Source organism: Hippichthys cyanospilos, chromosome 16, assembly GCF_059441005.1.
Source record: "Hippichthys cyanospilos isolate Australia breed blue-spotted pipefish chromosome 16, RoL_Hcya_1.0, whole genome shotgun sequence".
NCBI lineage: Eukaryota > Metazoa > Chordata > Actinopteri > Syngnathiformes > Syngnathidae > Hippichthys > Hippichthys cyanospilos.
Genome location: NC_142384.1, coordinates 17,689,879 through 17,713,850, shown reverse-complemented (window position 1 = coordinate 17,713,850; position 23,972 = coordinate 17,689,879). Strand labels below are relative to the sequence as shown.

The 23,972-nt window shown below is 45.5% G+C and overlaps 4 protein-coding genes across 6 annotated transcripts in view; all 4 read left to right on the top strand.

Moving 5' to 3' along the window:
* Positions 1–14,951, top strand: part of shisa6a (shisa family member 6a) — a 48,653-nt gene extending 33,702 nt beyond the window's left edge. For 2 of the 3 annotated variants that reach the window (XM_088437129.1, XM_088437130.1), the window contains 4 exons: positions 10,904–10,969; positions 11,972–11,992; positions 12,167–12,295; positions 13,274–14,951. In XM_088437129.1, the coding sequence (XP_088293255.1) occupies positions 10,904–10,969; positions 11,972–11,992; positions 12,167–12,295; positions 13,274–13,881 (824 nt within the window). In that variant the 3' untranslated portion in view covers positions 13,882–14,951. The remainder of the gene's footprint in view (positions 1–10,903; positions 10,970–11,971; positions 11,993–12,166; positions 12,296–13,273) is intronic. The other variant, XM_088437131.1, reaches the window with a different exon arrangement.
* Positions 14,952–16,497: 1,546 nt separating this feature from the next.
* On the top strand, positions 16,498–18,523 carry pirt (phosphoinositide interacting regulator of transient receptor potential channels). The gene is made up of 2 exons (XM_088437580.1): positions 16,498–16,610; positions 17,353–18,523. Exon 2 carries the CDS (start codon positions 17,360–17,362, stop codon positions 17,765–17,767), a length of 408 nt encoding a protein of 135 aa, XP_088293706.1. The 5' UTR covers positions 16,498–16,610; positions 17,353–17,359; the 3' UTR covers positions 17,768–18,523.
* A 1,132-nt stretch (positions 18,524–19,655) lies between these two features.
* LOC148411117 (uncharacterized) lies at positions 19,656–22,434 on the top strand. Its single transcript, XM_088437345.1, has 2 exons — positions 19,656–20,486; positions 22,288–22,434. Exon 1 carries the CDS (start codon positions 19,779–19,781, stop codon positions 20,445–20,447), a length of 669 nt encoding a protein of 222 aa, XP_088293471.1. The 5' UTR covers positions 19,656–19,778; the 3' UTR covers positions 20,448–20,486; positions 22,288–22,434.
* Positions 20,457–23,435, top strand: LOC148411116 (transmembrane protein 238-like). Its single transcript, XM_088437349.1, has one exon. It carries the CDS (start codon positions 22,510–22,512, stop codon positions 22,741–22,743), a length of 234 nt encoding a protein of 77 aa, XP_088293475.1. The 5' UTR covers positions 20,457–22,509; the 3' UTR covers positions 22,744–23,435.
* The last annotated feature ends 537 nt before the right edge of the window (positions 23,436–23,972 follow it).

The window sequence follows — 23,972 nt, the reverse complement described above, 5'->3', positions numbered from 1 at the left end:
GGTCCAACCCACTTGGGAATTTATTTTCCTCCACGTTTGACACCCCTGGTCTAAATTGTTAAAACCAATTTTGGCGCCATCCCATAATTAGGCCTTTGCTAATTTGTTAGCAATTTGTGTTGCTAGGAGCGGATGTGAAGATAGACGCGCGCGTGTATGACCGCATGAATCCCAAGCCGCAGCGGCGCATGACAAGCAAGCGGGGAGGCAGAATGTAAACAGGTTGCCATGGCGACACCACATGAGCTCGGACAGAACATGTATGTGCACTCGACCCGCGTACGGCGGGCGGGCGGCGGTCCAAAGTCACGTTTGACACCTTTTGGATCTCGTTAGCGCGCACGTTAACCTCAACGTCAATATCCGTGCTGAGGGACGCCAACGCAAAGGACACGCGTGTCCAAACCGCGCACGCAAGGACCGCCGTTGCGGCCGTCGTTGGATGAGGTGAGAAGTGAAATTGGCGCTAAGATATTGGGACGCCATGGGAAATGTGACGTCCAGACAAAAGTATTGGGACACCTACAGGATGAAATGTGGTGTTCGGACATGGGCGTAAGGTAGAAGCCTTTGCGAGGAGATATGGAGTATGCGCAAAATGTTTGAGAAGAGTTGCGGCATTTGGACAAAAGTATTGGGACACCTACGGAAAGTAATGTGATGTATGCACATGGGCGGAGTTCCCGTCGGCGTCCGAGACTGAAACGTCGACAAAAAAATGATTGAAATGTGGATTTAGGACAAAGGTATTGGGACGCCAGTTGGGAAGCGAAACTAGGACGTTTGCACAAATGTTTGGAGACATTTTGAAGATTTTGGGCATTTCCGGGAAATGTCAACGCAGCGTTTGGATGGAAAATTCCTCAAAGAAATGTGACTTTTAAACTCGACTATTGATATTGATATAAGATTTGGGCAAATGTATTGGGACGCAGACTGAAAGTAAACATGTAGTTTGGACAAATGTATTGAAACATTGACAAAAAGTGGGTATCGGAAGTCCAAATATACATCGGATAAAAGTATTGACGCACGCACCGGCGATAAAGCCAGGACGTCGACGTCCCCTCCGCAAAGTGAGAAGAAGCGTCTCGGAGTCGCCGCATCAGACGGCGGCTCTGATGCCGCGTCATTATGTGGAGAGGCGACTTTCGGGTGAAAGGCAAAGGCCAAAAAACGCATCATCTTCTGTTCTGTCTTTGATGCGGCAATTTTGCACAAATGGACCATTGTCTGCGGGTGTGAGGCTGCGCTCGCTCGCTCGCTCGCTCGCTCGCAAAAACCAACCGCGCGCGCACAAAGGACGCTGATGATTGCGTCCCGAGTTTAAAGTCGCCAGCAGGTTGGCGTCATTAGTCATGTTTGCTGTGAATGAAGGAAGACGCTGCCCACTCGCTTCCTGTGACCCTTCAGCCCACACGCACGCACACGCACACACACACACACACAGCACCTTGCTTCATTCATCTCAATATAACTAGAAGGAACATGACGGCATGCCTACTTTTTTTTTCATTCATGTTTTTTTAATGAGCCATGAAAAAACATGAGGAACGCCCTCGCCAGTTGCGCTGCTATTGCATCTGTCTCACGGATCTTGAAACTCGATAACAATCTATGCTCCAAACATGGCCGCTTTGGAGCACGGTAGTAGACTTCCTTTACATCAAAGCTGACCAAGACCTTTTTTTTTTTTCGTTTGAAGTCAAACCCATGATGGACATGTCTGTTAAATTTTAGTTTGCCAAGTCGGAATTTTCAAAATAATAACGATGGGGGCGGGGCTTCAAAATACGTGTTGAATATTTCCTTCGCCGCTTAATAACTCAGCTGTATTTTGTTTTTTGTGTTTTGTTTTTTTTATTTCAATTGGATGGCTCATTGAGTATTTTTGTGGGTCTTATCCCAGTCGTCTCCCAAAATCCACTTTTGCAAAGTCAGTCCGGAATTTTGGAAAGATTCCTTTGGCGCCGGGCTCCACGTTTCTGTCCAGAAGCGACAACAACGCACATGCGCGGCGAATGACGACAGCGAGACACGCACAAGCCGCACAGTAAATCAGCGGCGGTGCCGCCGACTGTGAAATTAATTGAAGTTGTGATCCGGGGGCTGCGGAGTATCGTCAACATCGTCAACGTCAGCCCGAGGAGACCGGCGAGATGAACTCACCGCGGCAAAAAAATTACGGGAATAAAAATAACATCTTCTCTGCATGGGAAGCAAACACAGCGCTAATGTTAACGCCAATTAGTTTAGGCAGGGTTATTATTTACATTCTGCTCGGATGACTTCATGTGAAGTCGGATTTGGTCCCCCGAATTTCAGAAAGTGCTTTTTTTTTTTGGGTTTGTGGAAGTGTTTGTCTCCCGTGCAGTGCAGCTCTATTTGAGCCTGTGGTGTCCCTGAAGCACACAATCTGTGCTGGCCCACATGAGGACACTTTTGCTTCTTTTCTCTTTCCTTTGGCTTTCCCGCTGTTGCTTCCTTTTTTTTTTTTTTTGGGTCACACCGCCGCAGCAGCAGCGCAAATTCTGCTCGGGCTGCGCTAATATCATTTGCGCAGCATTCCTGGTTTGTCGTTTGGCTAAGCGTCTTCACGTGTAAAATCTGTCACGTCGCGTGTAGAGCGGGGGTCCCCAAACCTTTTCTGGCGGGGGCCAAATAACTTTTCTCTGATGGGGGCTGACGTCTATTTTGTTCCGGAAAGCCACAAATCTTAATAAGCATTTCTGGAATCATGGTGCTCTCGTTTGCCCGCATCCGAGTCACATCATTTTCCGCAGACCCATAACGTGTTTCCGCACAATAAGGCGCACCGGATTATAGGACGCACCTTCAATGAAGGACCTATTTTAAAACGGTTTTCGTATATAGGGCGCATCGCGTTATAGGGCGCACAGAATAGAAGCCACAGTAGTGGCTGCGTTTTGCCTCCACTGTGCTAAAGGGATCATTCTATTATTTTAATCAATTTTACCGTGACATTGTTAATATCTGTTGCCGGTTTTTGCGAGGACGCAAGCGTTACCGGAGCTCAAATGTTTAGAAAAGTCAGTTTACCTATTATAGATTGATTATAGATTGCCCACGAGCCATAGTTTGGGGACGGTTGTCTGCCTTGAGCCCACGTTGTGGCTAACTGGCTGACCCGTTAGCGCGTTTGCAGCTTGAGCGCCATTGATAAAGCGTTAGCTTGTTTATTTTATTAGCGTTTCTTCAATAAGGTGGTCAGTCGTGCAGCGCTCGTGGTAGACATCACCGTTTGATTGCTAACGGATCACTTCCTGTTCCCGTCGCCCCATGGTGCAGCGGCGAACAGCATGATAAGAGCGTCGCCATGGCAACAATTCTCCTTTTTGTCACATTCGCGCAACCGAGCAAACACGTCACGTTCGGCCGCACACATGCTAGCGGGAATGTCATTGTTAACCCTTCTTAAAATTATTAGTCTTTTTTTTATTATTATTTATTTATTTATTTATTTTTACCTTGGCAGTGATCGTAATTTTGTTTTGCTTCAACCACAATCACACACTCCTGACTTCTTGCGGCAGTGTTGCAGCGCCCCTCCAGGCCTGGCACGTGTATTACACTCTAGTGTAGATTTTTTTTCTTTTTTTTTTTAAACCTATTTTTTGTGTACTTGTACTTGAAACTTTTTACAAAGAAGTTCCTGTATGTGTTTCTCAAACCTTTTGTAATGATGTACTCCCAGTGACATGTTTTTTTTTTTCCAGCCAAGTAACCCCGAAACAGCGCAAAGCTTTTTTCGATGGAAAACAAAAAACAAAGAAATGATAAAAATGAAGCACACAAGATTTTGCGAAAAGGTCACCATATAGCACAATTTAAGCTACATCATCTTCCAATTCATTTTCCCTCAGTTTGAAAAGAAAACTACTCTTTCGGTCACCGTATTTAACGGCGTTGAATGGGGTCATTAAAAAAGGCAGCGTGAATGTTCCTTCCGTCGCAGCGTTGTGGAATTACGCAAGCGCGTGGTCGGGTCAAACGCGCAGCAGGAAGTCAAGATCAAAGTCAGACTTTCACTTTTGACTCCAGCCAAAGTGGCGTTTTTCCTTTTTTTCAATTGCAGTCAGATTCCGTTTGATTAGTGCGGCGGCTCACAATTAATTGACGCCCTTCACGTGTCGCTCCAGTGAGTTGAAATATTATCCAAAGATCAAGCCGCTGTTAAATGAAATTCATTACAAAGCGCATTCCCTTTTGAGACGCGTGGCAAAGTCGATTTAAAAAAACCAAAGAAACGGTCACGGATTCGACACGTGGCCGCCGCTCCAGCGGCGTGTTCAACAAACAAGCCGTCCGATCCCTCTCGCGCTCCTAATTGTAATATTCAATAAAGTCATAATTCATCATGCCGTCGGCCTAATGTGACCTTGAGAATCAATTCGACTTGAAGGCTTTTAAGCGCTCGGCGTCTGTGCCGCGCATGCTAACCGGCCCATTAGCGTTAGCGTCGGCGCTAATGCGGCCTGACGCACGTCTGATGTACACTTAAGAAAAAAAGCAAGAACAAAATGGCGGGTTTGTCACAGCGTGAAATAAACAATGTCGGATGTTGGAACTTGATAAAACGGTCATATATTTGTTTTCATATTTCATTTAACTTCCATCACCCGCTAAAAACAGTTTGGTTAAACTATAGGTCAAAAAAGGACCGATTCATTAGCTAATTGCTAACTGGATGCTAACAGCTAGTCATCTCAAATGCTAACCGCAAGTCAACATATTTCTTGCCTTTCTCTCATAGAAAATGTCATTCCGATTTTTGAGGTTGCCTTGTCCAAAATGAAGCGCTAATCGCTAACTCAAAGTTAATCGCTACTTATGGTAAATGCTAACTGTAAATAAACGTGTGTCACATTTCTACAATACAGAATTTCAAATGAATTGCAAATGAATAGGCTGTCTTTCAGTTGTCGAATACAAATATTTACCCAAATGATTCTTAATTCTCGATAGTAAAAAAACAAAAGATTGATTAAAATTCAAGTGTGTGTGTGTGCTGTCACCTTGTTGGCACGTTTTTCTAGCTTCATCTTTGTTGTTAGGGCTTCATTGAACATCGGAGAAGGTTCTTTCTTTCAAAAGGCCAACACACACACACACACACACTCCCCGAACACAAGTCTTTTCTTGTTTGGCGGTTGGTGTGAAAGCTGTGGAAGGTCTCCCCGCATCAAGACAAGCGCGTGAAAAGCACCACGTGACGGCAAAACAAAAAAACATGTTTTCAAAGCGCCTTCACCTCTGCTGCTTTTCTCTTCTATTCTTCTTGGACAACTCCATCATAGTTCAAGTCATTCAGCCGGCTCGTGGGCGTTTTTTTCTGCGGCGCCGCCGTCTTGATCGCTCGCACCTCAAGAGAGACGGGCCAATGGGCAAATGCCTTTAAAGGCAACATCTTGGGAACAGTAACTCGTTCAATCCCAAAGACGTAGTTTTACGTTTTTTTTTTTTTTAAGCGTCAAGTCATTTAATCCCACTCCCATACTTCTAATTTTCTCAAGTGTTTGAAAAAGGAACTTCTAAAAACAACCGGTAGGAAATCAAAGAGGTACTAAAGCAATACTAATCAATTGATTACTTTTTTTGTCTAAGGTAATCTATTACCTCTGTACTTTAGTCCCTAAAAGCCTAAATCGCAATCAGTCAATCAATATCTGAATAGTTGATTACTTTAGTTACCCAAAGTAATGGCGTTTTAGACCTCCATCAGCAAAATAATGGGGAATTTAATGCCAATTAGAGCGGTGTCAAACATACCAGAAGCGCCACTCTAATTATTACATTTTAAAAAATGTTCCATGCATCCAAATTGTCTACCCACCAAATATTTTAGTCGTCAGTTTACAAATTCCGTTTTTATCCGCGTCATAAATTTAACAAGCAACACAAAACGCGAGCACTGAATTCTGGCTTTTAATGTTCTTGGAAAAGCGTGATGCATTGCCCTGCCCGCTGAGGGTCATAAATCCATCATCTCAAGCGCTTCCTTTTGGATTGCTTTGGCTTCATCCAGAAAAAAGTCACATAGCGGCCGGGAAGCGTGCCGCTCCGTCAATGGCGCCTTTCTTCTTTTTCTTCTTTGGCACGTGGCTAAAAATGTCACACGCACGAAGAAGAAGTGAAAGAAGAAGTGAGAATTGAAGATGAGGCCACGCTGCGGGGAGAAAGCCAAGCCAATTAAATTCCCCGTAAGAGCACTTGACCTCCTTACCGGAGGGGAGGGGCGGAGGGGGGGCGGGAGGCGGAGCTTTGGCAACGGCAAAATGGCCTCCTTGCCCCTCGTCGACTCCTGGCCCACTTTGCCGCGCCAAACGCGACTTCTTCTTCTACTTTTGCTCCGTTACGCATCATTTTTGACCTTTTTATACCTTCTCGCGCACGTTTCCTGCTTTGCTTTTGCGCAGCGTAGCATAGCTAGCTAGCGCTACATTATGTCTGGCTCGCTAACAACAACAAGCGGGCTTTTCTGATTGAGCTGATGTGCATCAAGAAAGGGAAGTAGTGAAAAGTTCGCCGTTCACTCGAGTCACCAGAGACGAGCGGCGCGCTAAAAAAGAAGACGGAGGGAAAAAACAAAAAAAAAAAAACGGGGTGATTGGGTGCACACTATTTGGGTCGTTGCGTCCTCGCCGCATGTGCTGGATTTTGCTTTTCAGCGCATCGCGGCGTGCTTGACTCACTCTGCTGTTGCATTGTGGGAAAGTCAACTTCCACAGAGGTGGAAAGAGTACTCACCGCCTCTACTCCAACGTCAAGTAGTCCGTCTAACATTATTGGCGGCGGAAGTGAGGACGCCGCTAAGTGAAAAGGTCCAAATCGGGCGCGACGCCGCTTTTTGCCTCGCGGCTCTCACGCGACTCGTTAATGTGGCCCTGCAAAATATTGAGCTTTTACTTCCGCCACTTTACGCGTTTTCCATGTACCGCCATGCCTCCGAGCTCGTTTCCACTTTTTCCGGAAGCGAGGGGCGGCACGGCGTCCCCTCGCCGCTTGGACATCCGCTTTTCAAAAGACCCGTCACTTGGCGGCACGAACTGCACAAACACGCTCGGTCCAAACGCGGAGTCTGAAGCGGTCCGGCAGCCTGTTAGTACTCGATCTTGTTCGGATGGCAAACCGAGGCACGTTTGCGAACCGCCAAAAAAAGGGAGCTTTGTATTGCAGTGCAGCCGGGCGGCCTCTAGTGGCCGCCGTCCAGAAAAATGGGCAAAAACGGGCGTCTGGTGACTCGTTCTTTTCTGTGCCGCATGCGCCGAGTGAAGCCACGTGCACGCCCGCGTGCACTGCCCCACTTACTCAAAAGTATTTTCAGACGTCCCGTGAGCTTTTGGCCCATGTGTCTTCATCATCATCATCATCATCTCCGCTTCATTTTTCTTTACTCAACCGCCCTTGTTTTCCGTTTCCTTCCTGTCACATCATTTCCTTGCACGATTCTATTTCCTGTGTTGCCGTCCAACACATTTCCACTTCCTTTGGTGCACGTCAGCAGCAAATCTAATCGAATTCACGTAATTGCCAAGGCAGGAACCTCGCGGTTTTCAAACCGAGAGCAAATTAATTGGAACAATAAGCGTCGCCCTGCTAAATTTTCCCTTTCGAGTCATGTAGCCGTAAACGTCTTTTTTTCTCGTCTGCAGGAAGTGGCTCGGCAAATCAAAAGGCGGCGAATCAAAAGGCGCAAGGGAGTTAACGGAGCAAGCGATGAGCTAACGAGGCCTCGGCGCCTTCCGCTCGTCAAAGATCAAAACTTGTTTTATTATTAACAAAGGTATCAATAATATGTCCTGCACAAGCCCACATTTCTTATTGATGACAGCGCAAACGGCATTTTTCTCATCTCCAGGAAGTGGCTTGGCTCCGCTTGTAAAATATTAGACTATGGCTTGGAAGATTTATCAAAGACATCCGCACAATCGCACACGTCATCTTCATCAGGATTCCGTCTGTGCGCCGGTTCGGAAGAAGAAAGAAAGAAAAAAAAAAAACCATCAAAGTTTGTCATTTTCAACGCGCCTACCTAAATTATTTCGTTATTTTGTCTTCCATTTTCAGCAGTAAAAAGTTCCTATTTTGTACATTTTTACTAGTATAGTTTAGTATAGTAGTAGTAGTATTAGTATAGTATAGTTTCATGTATTTGGTTTTTCTTTTAACAAAAAGAAACTTAAAAAAAAAATCAAACCTTTTGTGTGTATTTAGGGAATAGGAAACGCATTATGTCAACGAGATTCCATTTTCAAAATTCGAGATTCAAGTTTTATTGTCATATGCATAGTAACACCACACAACGAAATTCTTATTTTGTCCAATTTCCCGAGCAGACTAACGTTCCACACGATAATAAAGTAGGCAATAAAATGTCCCCACTATGACAGAAAAATCCTTGTGTGTGTGTGTGTACAGCTCCTCTTGTGAGAAGCGTTTTGACGGGGGGTCAGGACTTGTTTTCGAGTATGAATTGGAATTGGATTTTGGTTGAGGAGAGGCAATCTCTTGTGATGGTTAAGGTTAGGTTAGGGGCTAAGAGTGATGTTCCCACTAGGATTGGAAGGAAAAATAACAGTTTTGTGTGTATGCGCACACATCCATGGGTTTTTCCTACATGTCGAGTTTTACCGTCTTTGTGAGACCTGTTGCAATTGTCGGGGCCGTTTTGTTGGAGCCCACAAATTCCGAGCTCTTTTCCAGGGTCCGGTCCCCGAGGGTCGCTACCCTGCATGTTTTCCAGGGCATGTCGCCGGGAGGTCCCCACTACGATAGAAAAAAGTCCCCGTGTGTGTGTGTGTGTGTGTGGCCCCGTCTCTGGCTCCGTGATGTATTTTGCATGAAAAATTGTTGCCGGCCGGCGTCTAATTAGGAGCGAGACGAGAGCGCGACAAACGGGAAGAACATGAAAGTGAAAAGTGGATGTTGAACGACAGCAGGAGTCTCGGCATCAAAGACGCGGCGGGGCGCTTCCTTTTTCCTCTTGTTTTGACTTCCGACATGGCGTCCACCTGACGCGGCTTCCTCGACGGCGTAGCGGGCCGGGCCGGCCAGTTTGGGACCGCTCCTAATTGGAAGTGCAAGATAGAAGTTTTTGCAGGAAATGCAAGATAGAAGTTTTCAAATTAAACACTTTTTCTTTCTTCTTTTTTTTTTTGCTGGTGCCGTCATTTTTTCAAGCCGGACGAAATTGCAATCGTCGGTGTATTTTTGCCCAACTTTCTGCCACCGCTAGAGGGCGACATTTGACTTTTTTTTTTCTGGTCCGTCATTCGTCAGGCGCTGGTCTACTTCTGTCTGAACTCTAATACTAATTATTATTATATAATACGAATTCTTTTTTCTGTTTTTGTACTTACACTTAGATAACAGTGCTATCATGTTTTACACGACTCTTTAATTGCTGTCGGAATTCCGACCGTTCTCCGAACTCTGTTGTCAAGTCTCTCATTTTCTTCTCAGAATTCCCCCTTCAATTTCACAATTCTGACTTTGGTTCAGGATCTCTTGACAGTCAAATTTCTGAAATTGATATTCACTTTGAAACGCGGGTGTCAAACTCGAGGCTCGGGGGCCAAATCCGGCCCTCCACACCATTTTATGTGGCCCGCCAAAGGCTAATGACGACGTCAAACTTTTTCTTTGTTTTCTGTCATCAATACCCCTTTTGAATAGTTTTTAGCAGCCTCATTTGATTGTCATTTGATTGTAAATGTGTGGCGCTCACACTTCGGATTGATTTGATTTGACGGGGTTGAGCCGTCACGATAGACACGGCCAGCAAATTCGTATTGAAAAATGTCGTCGGCGGCGTTGAAGGCGCTAATCGCGAGGCCAAAGTTCAATTAGCTTTTGATGAAGCGAGCGGCAGGGAGCCGCTCCCATTGATTGGACGCCGTCGGCGGCCTCGTAGCGCTTCGCCGGCACGTGGCTGATAATGTCAACGACGGGGCGCAAATGTCAACACGGACCCGAACAACGTGGCGCAAATGCCACTGCGCTCATTTTCAGCGGCGCGAGAGCGAGACGTCTCACTGGCTGACGGCGGGAAACCCCCAGGAGGCGGGACTTCCTGCCAATGGCGCAGGCTCCTGCTGTTACCTTTGAAAACAGCGTTTTGGTCAATTTTCTTACGTTACCGACCCAACTAAATTTCAACAAAATATTTTTGCGGTGTTTATTTAAAAAAAATGTCCCATTTTTAATAGATTGAAATTAAAATCTGATCATTTTTTCATTCAAATAATCGTTACCGTTCAACTTCCTGTTGCAGTTTGTACTTCCTGTATTGTTGCGTCATCGTACATTTCAACTTTTTTTTTTCACATTTCGTACTTCCTGTCGTGGCTTTATTCAGTTTTCCAACTTCCTGAAACCCTTTTTCCTTCCAATATGGTCATCATGTTGTACAAATGGACTTCCCGCTGCACGCTTCCCGCTCGACTTCCTGGAATTTCGACTTCCTGCGTGCACGCGCGCTTCCTTCCTGCCGTGTTGTCCAACTGGATTGCCGCCGCGGACCGTCCGAGTCACATGACCCTCAGCGAGGATAGCGGCAGCTTTGTGTGATGTTCCTTCTGACATAAGAAAGAAGACATCAGATAAATCTGTGATTATCCTGGCTGGACGCTCCCCGCCCACTTCCTGCCGTGTCCAAATAAGGAAAGGACAAAAACCTTTGCATATTTCTACGTAACCGTTTAAAACATTGAAGAAAAGTGGTCCCAAATGCAAACGTGTCGTGTATCGTCAACTTCCTGTTGCGCTTGAATGGTAAATGCCACTAGCCAATCAGATGAGTGTCCCACTATGACATCACTGGCCCCTGGAATTCAGATGACTCAATATTGACTTTATTGTGTGTGTGTGTGTGTGCCTGCAGGAAACCACCATCACCATGACTACCAGCACAGCCACGTGGATCTCACCGCTCTCACGCCAAAGATGGGTAAGAACAAAACAAAGGATAGCTTTTTTTTTTTTAAATGCTTTACATGACCAATAACTCATTCAATGCCAGGGACGTATTTTCATGTTTTTTTTTCAATCCCAGATAAGTATTAAATCCATTGAATGTCTGAATTCTTAAACGTGAAAATACATCCCTGGCATTGAATGAGTTGCTACTCAACGCCTTTTCAACTTATTCCGTACCAAAGACGTAATTATACGTCATTTGGATTCAAACCTTCAATCTTATGTACTTGTTTACATTTTTTTACTTTCATGTACAATCCCATGTACATATTTACAGTTATTTTTTTCAACTATTAGAAACATTCAATGCCAAAGACATAATTACACATCTTTACTTTCCAGACATTCAATTCCATTTAGATATTTCCCTTTTTATTTTTTTAATGTAAGCGTAAAAGGATTTTTTTAAATAGCGGGCACAGAATGAGTTAGTACGATATCACGGCATTATCGTCATCTTAAGCTCCTGTCCCACCGAGGCGCCGATGCCGGCAAGTATCCGCGAAGGTAGCGGCTCGTACGATCGCCGCAAGGTTTCTTCGAGGTTGCCAAAAGGTCGCCAGAGTTCACCAAAAGGTCGTCGGAGGTCGCCGGCCGTTGCTTTTCGTCCGAGAGCGTTTTTGACGACATTTTTTTGCGACAAAAGCATGGCAGGCAAACATCCGGTGACCTCCGGATGACCTCCTATGGAGATGAGGTCACCGGCGTTCGACCCTCAGTGGGATGGATAGGGGCTTACTCGGGATTCAAAGATGCTGTCAACAATGCTTCCCCTGGCCACTAGGGGCGCCAGCGGTGTCTCGTTTCCCCAAAGCGCTATGATCGAAAACCCGGTCAAGGCACGGCTCGGGGATCATAGCTCTTAGCCGGGCATCCAATGGGAATGCTCCGAGGTCGCGGTTGGCGTCCGCTTGCTATGATACGCCGCCGCGTATGACGTGTCCCTTGACGCTTCTTCTTTGGCTTTTGTTAGCAAACAGACACGCGCGACACGGTGAGTCCTCCTGGCCGCCGCCGCCATTTTGTCTTTGTGTGTCCTTGTCGCTCGCAGGCCCCGCCCGCCTGGCCGCCGGGCAGCTCGTTGAGACGAGACTTTTGCATGCATGCGTTTCAGTTGGCCAATTGGTTTATTTGTGGTCGTTTTCTTTGGCATGGCGATCCCCGGCAGAGCGAGCGCCGCGGAGCAACAACATCCTGACGGCGGCCACCGAGCCGTACGACCTGTCGCTGTCCAGATCCTTCCAGAATCTCAGCCACCTGCCGCCCTCCTACGAGTTCGCGCTCTCGTCTGACTTGAGTAAATCCGCTCGCCGACGCGCGCCAATCCTCACAATGCTAATGCTAATGCTACATGTCAAGCCAGGTCAATGGTATTTTGTGAAGCCCTAGATGTACAGTAGTTTTATTTGCATAAAAGAGGCTTCCATCAAAATTCTTGACTGTCACGCAAATATCAGAATATCGATTTGATTATTGTTATAATAATTATTATTATTGCTATTATTATTGTCATTTAGGGACGGACGAGTACTGATACCGGGTGCCGATACTGGTTTTATTTCAGGTTATCAGGAAATTGCACAGAATGCATTTTTATTTGCATAACTTGAATCAAAAGTCACGTCTTTCACACAAAAAGTTGTATTATAGGCAATCATTATAATATTAATATTAACAGGGATGGATGGGTACTGAAACCAGGTACCGGTTATCAGGCTGATACCAGTCTCATATCAGTTTATCAAGTACTCATGAAGGATGCAGATACCAGGCACCAATATTATTGTCGATGTTATTATTCTTATTTATTTATTCTTGAGGGGTGGCCTAGTACTGATACCAGGTGCCGATACTGGTCTAATTTTAGGTAGAATGAATAAACGTTTTTTTTTGCACAACTTAAATCTAAAGTATCGACTTTCACACAAATAATCGAAATATTGACGTTCTTATATGATTATCATCCATAGTATTATTAATTGTATTACCAGGGATGGCTAGGTGCTGATACCAGGTACCGGTTTCAGGCTGATATTTCAGGTCATTATTAGTGTTATGTCACGTTCCGCTTGTCTGCAGACGACCGTTTCATTTTTCTTGTCTGCGTCATCAAAACAAGGCGGGGATTCCATTTTGTTTTTCGCTTTTGGCGGGAGCGACGAGCGACCCTCGCCAGGAAAAGCCAAAATGCCCCGCCAACAGATGGCGCCAAAGCACAAACCGCATGAAGCCCCTCCCCTCGCACGGACATGACGCCAGTGTTTTTGCGCGTCAGGTGACAAGGAAGTGGACGACTTCTACGCCAGGAAGCATCACCACGGCGATTTCGGGGGGCGGGGCCACGGCCACGTGGCCAAAGTCAACGCCGAGCCGTCGCATCATCACCACCATCATCAGCGCCAGCGTCCCCGCCGCGTCCAGCGCGCCATGTCCCAGGACCACGTGCTCTCGCCGCCCCGGACGCCCCGCCGCGGGGATTACGGCCCGGCCCCGTACGGCAACGCCGGCGCCTACGGGGGCGGAGCTCGCCACCCGTCGGAGGAACTGCTGCTGTCGGCCGAGCGCCTGCGCTCCCAGGATCCTTTGCTGTCCCCCGCCGTGCGCCGGGACAAGTTCCGGCAGAAAGCCATGGCCCGCGCCATGTCCCACGCCGACATGCTGATGCCCGCCACGCCCGTCCACGAGCGCCACCGCATGGGCAAGATGCTGTCCGAGCCCGGCGACGCCTACAACACGCTGGGCGTCAACACGCTGGGCGTCAACACGCTGGGCGTCGGGGGGCACGCCAAGAGGCAGGCCTTTGCCTCGCGCCGGACGCACACCGTCGACCACCTGCAGTTCGGCGCCGGGCACCACCACGGGACCAACGAGGTCACCGTTTGACCGCCGGGGGACCGCCTCCCGTTCCCCGACGGCACCGCAAGGGCTCGGCCGCGCCCACGCGTCCGTCCTTTTGTAACGGCGGCGCAAAAGGCGCCGTCGCGTTCGCCGCGTAGCTCATGCTAAATGCTACCTGTACTATATTATTTTTAGCATTCCTGCGTTCAGAGAAATGCTAGCCGCGATGTCGTCATTAGCTAAAATGCTCATTGGAAAATGATGCTAAAATGACAGTTTTGGCCTTATTTTCCTTCACGTGGCTCGTAAATGCTAGCCGTGCTAAATTTACATCACCTGTACTATATTCTTTTTAGCGTTCCTGCGTTCAGGGAAATTCTAGCGACGATGTCATCATTAGCCACTATGCTCATTTTAAAACGGTGGCAAAACAACAAATAAAATGCTCAATCTGGTGCCATTTTGGGTTTGCCAAATGATAAAATGGCCACATTTTATGACGTTAGTCTTCCACCTGCTAACGGTAGCGGTGCTATCATCATTAGCTAAAAAGACTAAATGCTACAGTAGTTCCATGTTTGCAGCATTATTGCTAGCCCTCCACAAAGACATTCCCGCTAAAACGATGACATCAGCAGCCAGCCGCGTTCCACCATTTTTGCTAAAATGTTGTAAATAAGCTTCTGTAAACGCTCTTGCGCTAACTTTCTTTAATGTAGACTTTTAAATATAGATAAGACGTTTATGTCTCATGTTCATGATTTATTAACCGCTACGATTGAGCCCATTCCGTGTCCGGGCTTTGTGCGGAAACAATCACACAAGACGGCGGCCAATCAGGCATCTTCGCTCCGTCCAGTTTCCCGCCTCTTTTGTGTCAAATCACAGCTGATTGGACGGAAGCTTTTGAAGGGGCCTTCACATGTATTAAAAAAAAGAAAAAGTTTGTTTTTATACCTACAGTGCGCACGGTGTGTGCATGAAGCATTTCTTAAGCCCCGCCCCTTCCTCTTGTTTCCAGCTAATCAGCTGCAAGAACCTCCTCTGTTCTCATGTCGCTGTTTACTTGATCTTTCTTCTCGAACAAACTTCAATAAAATCGGCTTATTACGTTTCATGAGTGTCAGATTGATTTTTTTTTTTTTTCATTTATGATGACATTGGTTTTGCCAAATCTATTTGGACTATTTACTGTAGTAGAATAACTTGGAAAGACGAGACTCGAAAACCGCTGTCTTTTACGAGTATTGCTCCCATTCCGAAAATCAAACAAGCTGTGTTCGCACCCACAATGATGCAAGCCGCCCTTTTTAAGATTTTTTTTTTGAAGGTCTCGTTAGCTTTTAATTAGCTTTTAGCCAGGAGGTAAAGACGCCAAGGTGACCTTGGTTGCCACGGCGCTGCAGCCCTGGTGATCAATAGCATTGATCGCTAGCTAAGGAATTAGCATGTGAAGTTAATGAAGGGGCCAAGAGGGACGTTCTCTCCATCAGGAAGCGATGACGTGCTAACACGCTAACCTTAAGCGACGAAGAGCCCAATCATATGTAAACGACGTTGTTAATGGTATTATCGGAAGCTAATGCTAAGCCATGCTAACAATGTAGCTCTGCTTACCTTTCATCTTAGTTTTAATAGTGGCCAAAGACGTTTTAGCCCTAACTTATTCCAGCCTTTAAGAGCCCGTCATCGGCTGAGAGTGAGACACTGTCGTTGGGCGGGAATATGTAAATTAGCCACACGCAATACATACTACTTTTATGTGTATACTGTATATATTTTTTTCATGTCTCCTTGAAACGTGTATCAGTGTATTGTACTGTTAGAGGCCGCTGCCAAGCTATAATTTATTTGAATGGCAGTGCTACCCTCTCCTGGACACTGTAAGACATCACAAAATATTAGATTTGTGATTATTATTATACATAAAAAATACAATATTGAAAATGCAGTAAAATTTGTTGTCTAAAAATTATTCTCGTCGATGTGTATAAGATTTTAAAACAAAAGAACCTGGGAAGAAAATAATCCGAAACAAACGTTTATTTAATTTTATTTTTAGGTTGTGTTCGTGTATAGAATACAAAAAAAAACATACTGGAATATAACGGGTGAGGGTTGGGAAGGTTCAGGTTTATGAGTCTACAATTCAATTCTGAATCAATTTTTGATGCAAAACTGTTTTTGATTTTAAATTATTCCATTTAACTCAACAAACAATCATTTCTGCTTTGAAGCTAGCACACATATATATATATATATATATATATATATATATATATATATATATATATATATATATATATATATATATATATATGTGTGTGTGTGAGTGTATTCTAAAATTCTAGCTGGTGGGTATGTGTGTCAGTATGTGATTGCAAAGTGTGTCAGCATCATCGTGTCACACACACACACACACACACACACACACGCTCACATATTGACAATAGCTAGAGGCTGTCTGCAAATCAATAATCACACAAATAATGCCAGTGCCAATAACACGCCGCCATTCCCCCGGTCGACGCCTTGGCAGGAGCGTCCATGGACCTCCTCCGGGGAGCCAAGTGGCAGAAGCGCTCCACCTTGGCCAGGAGGGAGGAAGAGGAGGAGGAAGAGGAGGAAGGAGGGCGGGCGGGCGGGCGGGCGGGATGCTGCCCCGACAGGAAGCCTTTCGCCGTTTTGCCACTGCGTAGCCTCCGCCTCTCGCAAGCGCCGTCAAGGTTTTCGGATGCTCCCCGAAGACGCTTTTGACCAACTTTGATTCTGAGGTAACGTGATCTTTTTCCTCCGCAAGGAACGCTCAACTGCTGCTAATGCTAAGTGACGCTAAATGAGAAAAATGATGTCATGGGGGGGGGGGGGGGGGGGGATGTTGGAGCTTCTTCTCGGAAAAGTTTGACCCGCTTTTCAATGGACTTGAACGTCGTTTGTGACATTTTATGCCAATTGTGTCCATTTTCAGTGATTCTCACTGTGGGCGCCCTCTAGTGGTAAACATTTCTTATCAATACAATTGATAACTAATAACTAAATGAACATGATGAAATTCAGTACTAACGTGTGTGAGACTGAGTCAAACATTTTTTCTAAAGTTTTTGTCTCATTTCATGGTTTTTAATGCTGTGACAGGCACGGGCACGTTTTCTTTTCAAATTGAGAGCAAACAAATTGGAACATAACAAGTTAGTGTTACATTGTGTTTCACTTGCTACTTTGCAAATGATTCGGAACGTGAAGTGAATTTTTGCCAGGTTATTTTCTAGTGACTGCTTTGCAAACTATCATACGCCTTTGTTTTTTAATATAACTTACTGCTGTTTAAAGCCGAGAGGAACAGTACACATTTTCTTTTCAAATTAAAAGCAAACGAATTGGAGCATGAAACAAAACGGCGCCAAATTGTTAAGAGACTTTTATAAAACCGATCACTGTCGTATCGCGTATTGTCGAAAAAGGTTTGCGAAGCGCTGACCTTTCCGAAAACTCTGCGCGGTAATTTGTCGGCGGCAGGAAAGCGATGTCGGGCAGCCCCGAGAAGATCGCCCTGGGCGAGCGCGCGCTGTCGCAGTCCCGCGAGCAGCTGACGCCGCCCAGCCGCACGGAGAGCACGGTGTTCAGCCTGTCGCGCAGCGAGTCGCTGTGGACGGCGGAGACGGCGGCGCCGGGCCGCTGCGAGGTCTTCTGGTTCCCCATCCACTTCATGTCGACGGGCGGCGGCTTCCTGGCGTGCGGCGTCATCATCAGCGGCCTCTACTTCGCCGGCCACAGCCGCAAGGTCAGCAACATCCTGGGCCCCGCCCTGCTCTCCATCGGCCTGATGGTCTTCGTGGTGGGCGTGGTCCTCATCCCCATCACCAAGGAGAACCGGCGGCGGGCCCTCAAGAAGCCGCTGGCCTTCCACCGCCACCCCGCCTTCAACGTATGAATCTCCGTGATGGGAGAACGAAGCCTCGTGAAGCGCTCTTCTAGAGGACGCTTCGGGTTTAAGCCGGGGGTCAAAAACCCATTGTCGGTTCTCACGTGTGCCGCTGTACAGGAACGTGCGCACGCACACAAACACGCATGTTTGTACAGCTGTAATGTGGGGACCTACATTGACATAATGCATTCCTAACCCCTAAAAACAGGGGTGTCGAACATACGGCCCGCGGCCCACTTGGGAATAGTTTCTTCCGTGTGTTTGACACCCCTGGTTTAAACAAAGGCTAATGCAATGTAAATGCATTTCATTTCCAGTGCGTCTTTAAAACAACAGTGCCATCTAGAGGAGCAAGAAAATATATATCAACGTGAGGCTTCACGAGGCTTCATTTAGCATTCGCTACTCGGGTAGTTCCTGGAAGTGCTTTGGGAGTTCGGAACGCTTGAGCCACTCTTTTCGGAAACATGATGGAAATGTTTAAATGAAAAATAACTGAAGATAAAACCATTCATCAAATACTCCACATGGTACTATGTAATACTCCAAACGGGAGTACTTGAAGGCACTTCGCTTTGAAATTTGAAGCACATCTAACTGAACAGTACAGCTTGCTTTTCGAATTGAGAGCAAAATGAACTGGAACATGAAGCAACTCGTTCCCTGATTGTGTTTCCCAGCAGGTGAGACACAAATAATAATCATGGCGGTATTACATGAGCTGTAATCTGGAGTTGCTGAATAAAATACGCCTGAGAGAAACCATGACAAATGTAGTGAAATCATTTTCAGTTGTTCTCAGGGGGACTACGGACAAGTACCCCGGGGAGTAATTGAAGATTTTTCTTTTCAAATTAAGTGCAAACACATTTTGCGGAGTTTAACTCCTTTGCAAATTTACTGCATGCCTTTATTTTTGAATTTTTAAGTAAATGCTTTTTATTTGGGTGTGAAAAACAATTCATTTTTCTTTTCGAGTTAAGAGCAAATTCAAACAGGAACACTTTTCAAATTAGGAGCAAATTAATTTGAACAAAGAACAACTTTTTTAAATTGTGTTTAACTGACATTGCTTTTATGCCTTTGTTAAGTTTTACACAGTTGTCGTCTGTGACGACATTTTGTGGCTTTGGCGCTCTGGGTGTTGAGTTAGCGTAAACGCATGCTGACTACTTGACATTGCAGCAAAGCGCCTATTGTGAAAAGATAGCATTGATCAAATGTTGACACAAATGGGAGGGGTGCGCTCGCTTTTTTTTTACACGGCGCGGAAGGCCGCCAGCCATCTACTCGGGAATGTTTGGGAGGCAAAAGTGCACTTGAGGGCGGGACTGACGCCAATCAATCCAGCGTTTGAATTATTAAACGCCGCTTAAAGTTTCCTCCGGTGAGACTCGGGCCTCGCCGCGGCGCCGGAACCACAACATACGCGCTCTCACGCGGGCGCCAAATTTCACTGGAAAATGACCTGCGCCATTTGCATCCAAAAAGTGATTGTGTGTGTGTGTGTGTGTGTGTGTGTTGAGCATATGTGTATGCAAACATGTTGTTTCTGCAGGTGTCTGCCTACACCTGTGTAAATGCGTGTGTGTCTGTGTACAAGTTTTGAGTACAAACCCATGTATGTTCCTGTTTGTGTTACGGAAACATTTTTTTTTAACGTTTTCTTGCAGTTGCGTGTTTGTAAAAGTCAAGGCTGCGCGTGCACAACGTTTATGTACAAAATTAAGTATGTTCCAGTTTGAGCGTCTAAACGTGTGTATACTGTACTGTAAAGTGTGTGTGAGAGAGATTGAGTACAAGATTTGTGTGAGTACAGTATTGTTTTTGTGCAAGCGTGTTAAAGTCGGTTGTATTTGAGAGCGTCGAGTGCGCGTGCGCGCGAGCCCGCACGGACATCCGGGACACGCCCGTCGGCCGAGAGGGCGCGGCCTCCCGCGGGACAGGTGAGCCTTCAGCATCCTCCTCCTGCGAGCCGTCCGCTATTTCGTCCCGGCGGCGCGCCTGCGATGCGGCGATGGACGTGAGGAGCTTGGTGGGCAAATGTTTGCCGCTGCTGTTCGCCGGCTTGGCGCTGGACGTGCTGGGCCTGGTTCTGCTGCTGGTCGGCGTGTTCGCCGACGTGCGCGCGGCCGACGGCCAGTTCTACGGGGACTTCTTCATCTTCACGGGCGCGCTCGTCATCTTCGTCAGCCTGGCCTTTTGGGTCATGTGGTACGCGGGCAACGTCCGAGTCCGGCCGGGCGAGGCGCGCGGACCGCGCGCCGACGGACTGGCCGCGCGCCTCGTGCGCAAACTGTCCGAGAGCATCGGCCGAAAGATGGCGGCGCCCGCGGCCGACGGCCACCCTTCCCGCCGGGACGCCAGAGTCACGTGGGGAAAGACCGCCGTCGATGGCGACCCTTCCCGCCGGGCCGCCGTGGTCACGTGGGGAAAGCCCGCCGCCGACAACAACTACGAAGAGGAACCGGAGCTGCGCAACTGCGACAACTATCGAGTTAACCGGCGGGAAAACGACAACGAAGGATACGATAACGAAGGCTACGAGCGCGAAATGTTCGACGAGCAAGAAAAATACGACAAAGGATACGAGAGTGACGAAGGCAACAAAGAGGAAGGACGCCCAAATAAAAGTCGTGACGAAAGCGTGGACTGTGACGACAAAGACGAAGCTGAACAACTCTGATCGCAAATGGACGAAGAAAATATTCAAGCTATTTTCAAGGTACGATCACCAACTAAAAAAGTCAACTCATCGTTTGAGTCGGGATGTTCAATTCCAGATCATTTTTTACTTCCAAGCGCTTGGCTAAATAATCTCTTAAAATGGCAGGAACTTTAGATAGCCCACTAAAGAAATCAATTATCGAGGTACTGAAGTGCGTACTTACGCACCTAAAGTAATTGATTACGTTAGTACTCAATTACCTAAAGTAATCAATACTTTATTTAATCTCTTAAAGTAGTTGATTATTTTATAACAAAATAATCGATTTTAGTACTTTCTGCTATTAGTTTTTACTTAGTTACCTAAAATACTCAATTATGTTAGTACTTCATTACTCAAACTAATTGTTTACTCTAGTGCCTAAAGAAATTGGTTAGCTCAGTATATTATTACCAGAAGTAATGATTATTTCTATTTAAAAACCTTAAGTAATTAAGTAAGAAAGTAGTTTTTAGTACTTAAGTTTATTTTAGTACTTTTACTTATCTAAAATAATCGATTGCTTTAGTTCTTAAGTGTACTTAAGAGTATTTTAGCAATCGATTGAGTAATCCATACCCTTGTTACATAATCTTGCAAAGTAATTGATCATTTTATGTAATAAAATAATTGATGTTAGTACCTCAGATTACTTTGGTACATTAGAACACAAAGTTATTGATTATTAGTTATTGAGCAGGAAGAATGATCGAGAGGAGGACGATATCGTGGACAGAGATGAAGAAGTGGGCTGATGCATCAACCACATCCTTAAAAAAAAGACAAAATTAAAAAACTACAACGTTAATGAAAAATACAAAGGATACTTAAATGAAAAACACAAGAATCAAGGGCCCCCCCCCCCCCCCCCCCCTTTGCCGGCAGATCGCCATGGCAACTGTCACATAAAACAGCCAAGTCATGTTTGCTCTTTGATTTTTCCGTCATGTGACAGCCAGCCAACCGGTTTGGCTTTGTTGACTCGACAAACACCAAGCGGGAAAAAAAAAAGTGCAATGAAAGTAGCGCTTGAAACACAAAATCAAAATTAAAACACCAGCAAGGAGCTGCTGTCGACCCCAACTTACGCAACGACGCTCACGCACAAGCTAACCGGCCAATTGGACTGCAGCTTTTGATGTCATACACTTGGCCACGCCCCTTACAAAAAACACATCCAACAAAAACTACTGTTTACTTCTTTAATATGTTTTTTTTTCTTTCTTTTTTACAAACTAGTGATATGAGAACATGTTGGAGATGACATTTAAACACGATTACTGCTATAGTGGAATTAGGGTTAAAAAAGACGAAAAGAACGTTCCGAGTGCCTTTGCGAATGTTGTGAATGTCACATGATCAAACCAAAACAAGTTAGCGTATTCTTTAGTTTAATTTACAACGAACTAGAAATGCTTAGTTGACATTATACACGATAAATGTATGTTTAATTTGTTTTCGAGTCAGGCGTTTAGAGTAGTATTTGTTCAAATTAATGTCAACAACCGTTTGGTAACTAATGAGAGGGATATTTATTGTTAGGAATAGATGATTTTGATTATTAGTCATCAAAGAGCCCGATGACCAATGTTTGAAGCCGGTATTCATTTTCATTAGGATGAAAATAAAGGTGTCAGTTTGTTGTGTTTATTCAGCCATTGTAAGGTCAATGTACAGTATATGGAGTGCAGTGCCATCTAGTGGCGAACTAAAGGAATCGCAAAACGTCCGATTTTTTTCAAAAGGCCCATGCCGATATTCGTCCGAATGGCAGATATCGGCGCCGTCAACCCTAGTTACTGTAAGATTTTTTTGGAAGGCTGACGATGACCGACGGCACGTCAGTCACGTACCGTAAAAGCGTAACGTCATCGGGAAGCGGCAAAACGAGTCGGCCCGGCGCAGGAATGAAGATGGACTTCTTCGGCAACCGGCCCCGCCGCTCCGCGATTCCTCGGGAGTCACGCCGGGAGAGGACGGCAAGCGGTCGTCAAAGCAGCCCTCTCGCCGTCCGCTCGGCTCGCCGTCCGCTCGTCTGGCCATGGAGCCCAACAAATGCACCAGCTTCTTCTTGGCCGTGGCCGTGATCCTGGACGTGGTGGGCTTCCTGCTTTTCCTGGTGGGCATCTTCGCCTCGCTGAGGTACTGGGACTTCTTTGTCTTCTCCGGACCCTTGCTCATCTTCTTGAGCATCTTCCTGTGGATCTTCTGGTACGTGGGCGGCCTGAAGGTGCCCGAGGAGGAGCTGGACCTGCCCAGGAGCAGCATCCTGTGAAAGGAGATCTGGGACGTTGCTTCCGGGTGACCGTGAAGCCAAGGGAGGATCCCAGAAAAATTTGTCGGAAAGTTCCGAAACTTGCATTGAAGGAACCTTTTGGATGGATCGCACTTGTAAGATAGGATTGGTTTTCTCTTGGGGTTTGCTGGCTCAGATGTGGGAACTCCACTAGAAGATATCAATGATTCTAGTCAAGACCTCAAGAGATTTTTTTTTTTGATTCAGTGACTTCATGACTTGAAAATGAATAACATACTGCAAGCAAACTTGACATAGATTGTATAGAGTATAAACTGAATAATATTGTATATACTGAAATGTGCAAAATGTTCCAAATGACACAATGAAGTGAAAAAAAGGACTGAAAAGGACTTGTTTATTAGCTCATGCTAGCTAATGTGACAAGATTTCTCAAAAATATGGCATAAATTTGATTGTACAAAAAAGTGAAATCCACAAAATGATTTAAGTGATTAAAAGTGCAATAAGTAGAAAAAATAAATGAAAAACATCCACCTTGTCATGTCATTTTATTAGCTAACAAATGCTAGTAGCAATGTATTTATAATATATATTTCTCAAAAATGCTGTCAAAATGTAGATTGCAACAAAAAAAGGAATTGTACAAAATATTCCAAATTATGAAAAAAAGAAATACAACAATGTAAATAAAGGGAATGAAAAACAAATATTGTCTTGTCATCTTGTTTATTGGCTCAAGCTAGCTAGTAGTAACATTGTGACAAGATTTCTCCACGATGTGATTTAAAACCAAGCCTTAAGTAGACCAAAATAGAACATTTTTGACTTTTTCATTTTCATGAATTTGACACCAAAAGTCATGGAAAATAATTCAATGCTTTTATGGCCAGTAAAAGGCACAGAAAAAAAATCTATTTTTCATCCACAACAAATCCACTTGGAAAAAAATAAAAGAGGTGAAGTCATGTGATCAAGAGTTTTCCACTGAAGCCATTTTGCACTTGTTTCCTGTTTGGGACATCATAACTTGTCAAACCGGCGCCACGGGCTTTTACAGCAAGAATGTCAACTAAAAGTACTTTGTATCATTATCCGTATGAGCCATACTGGCACCCGTATTTACATGGTATCGTTCAATACTAGCATTACTGGTATCTGCGGAAAAAAAACAAAAAAAACTCAGCAATTATTATGATGTGAAATTTATGAGCTGTGGACGCATCACTGATATCAAACATGTGGCC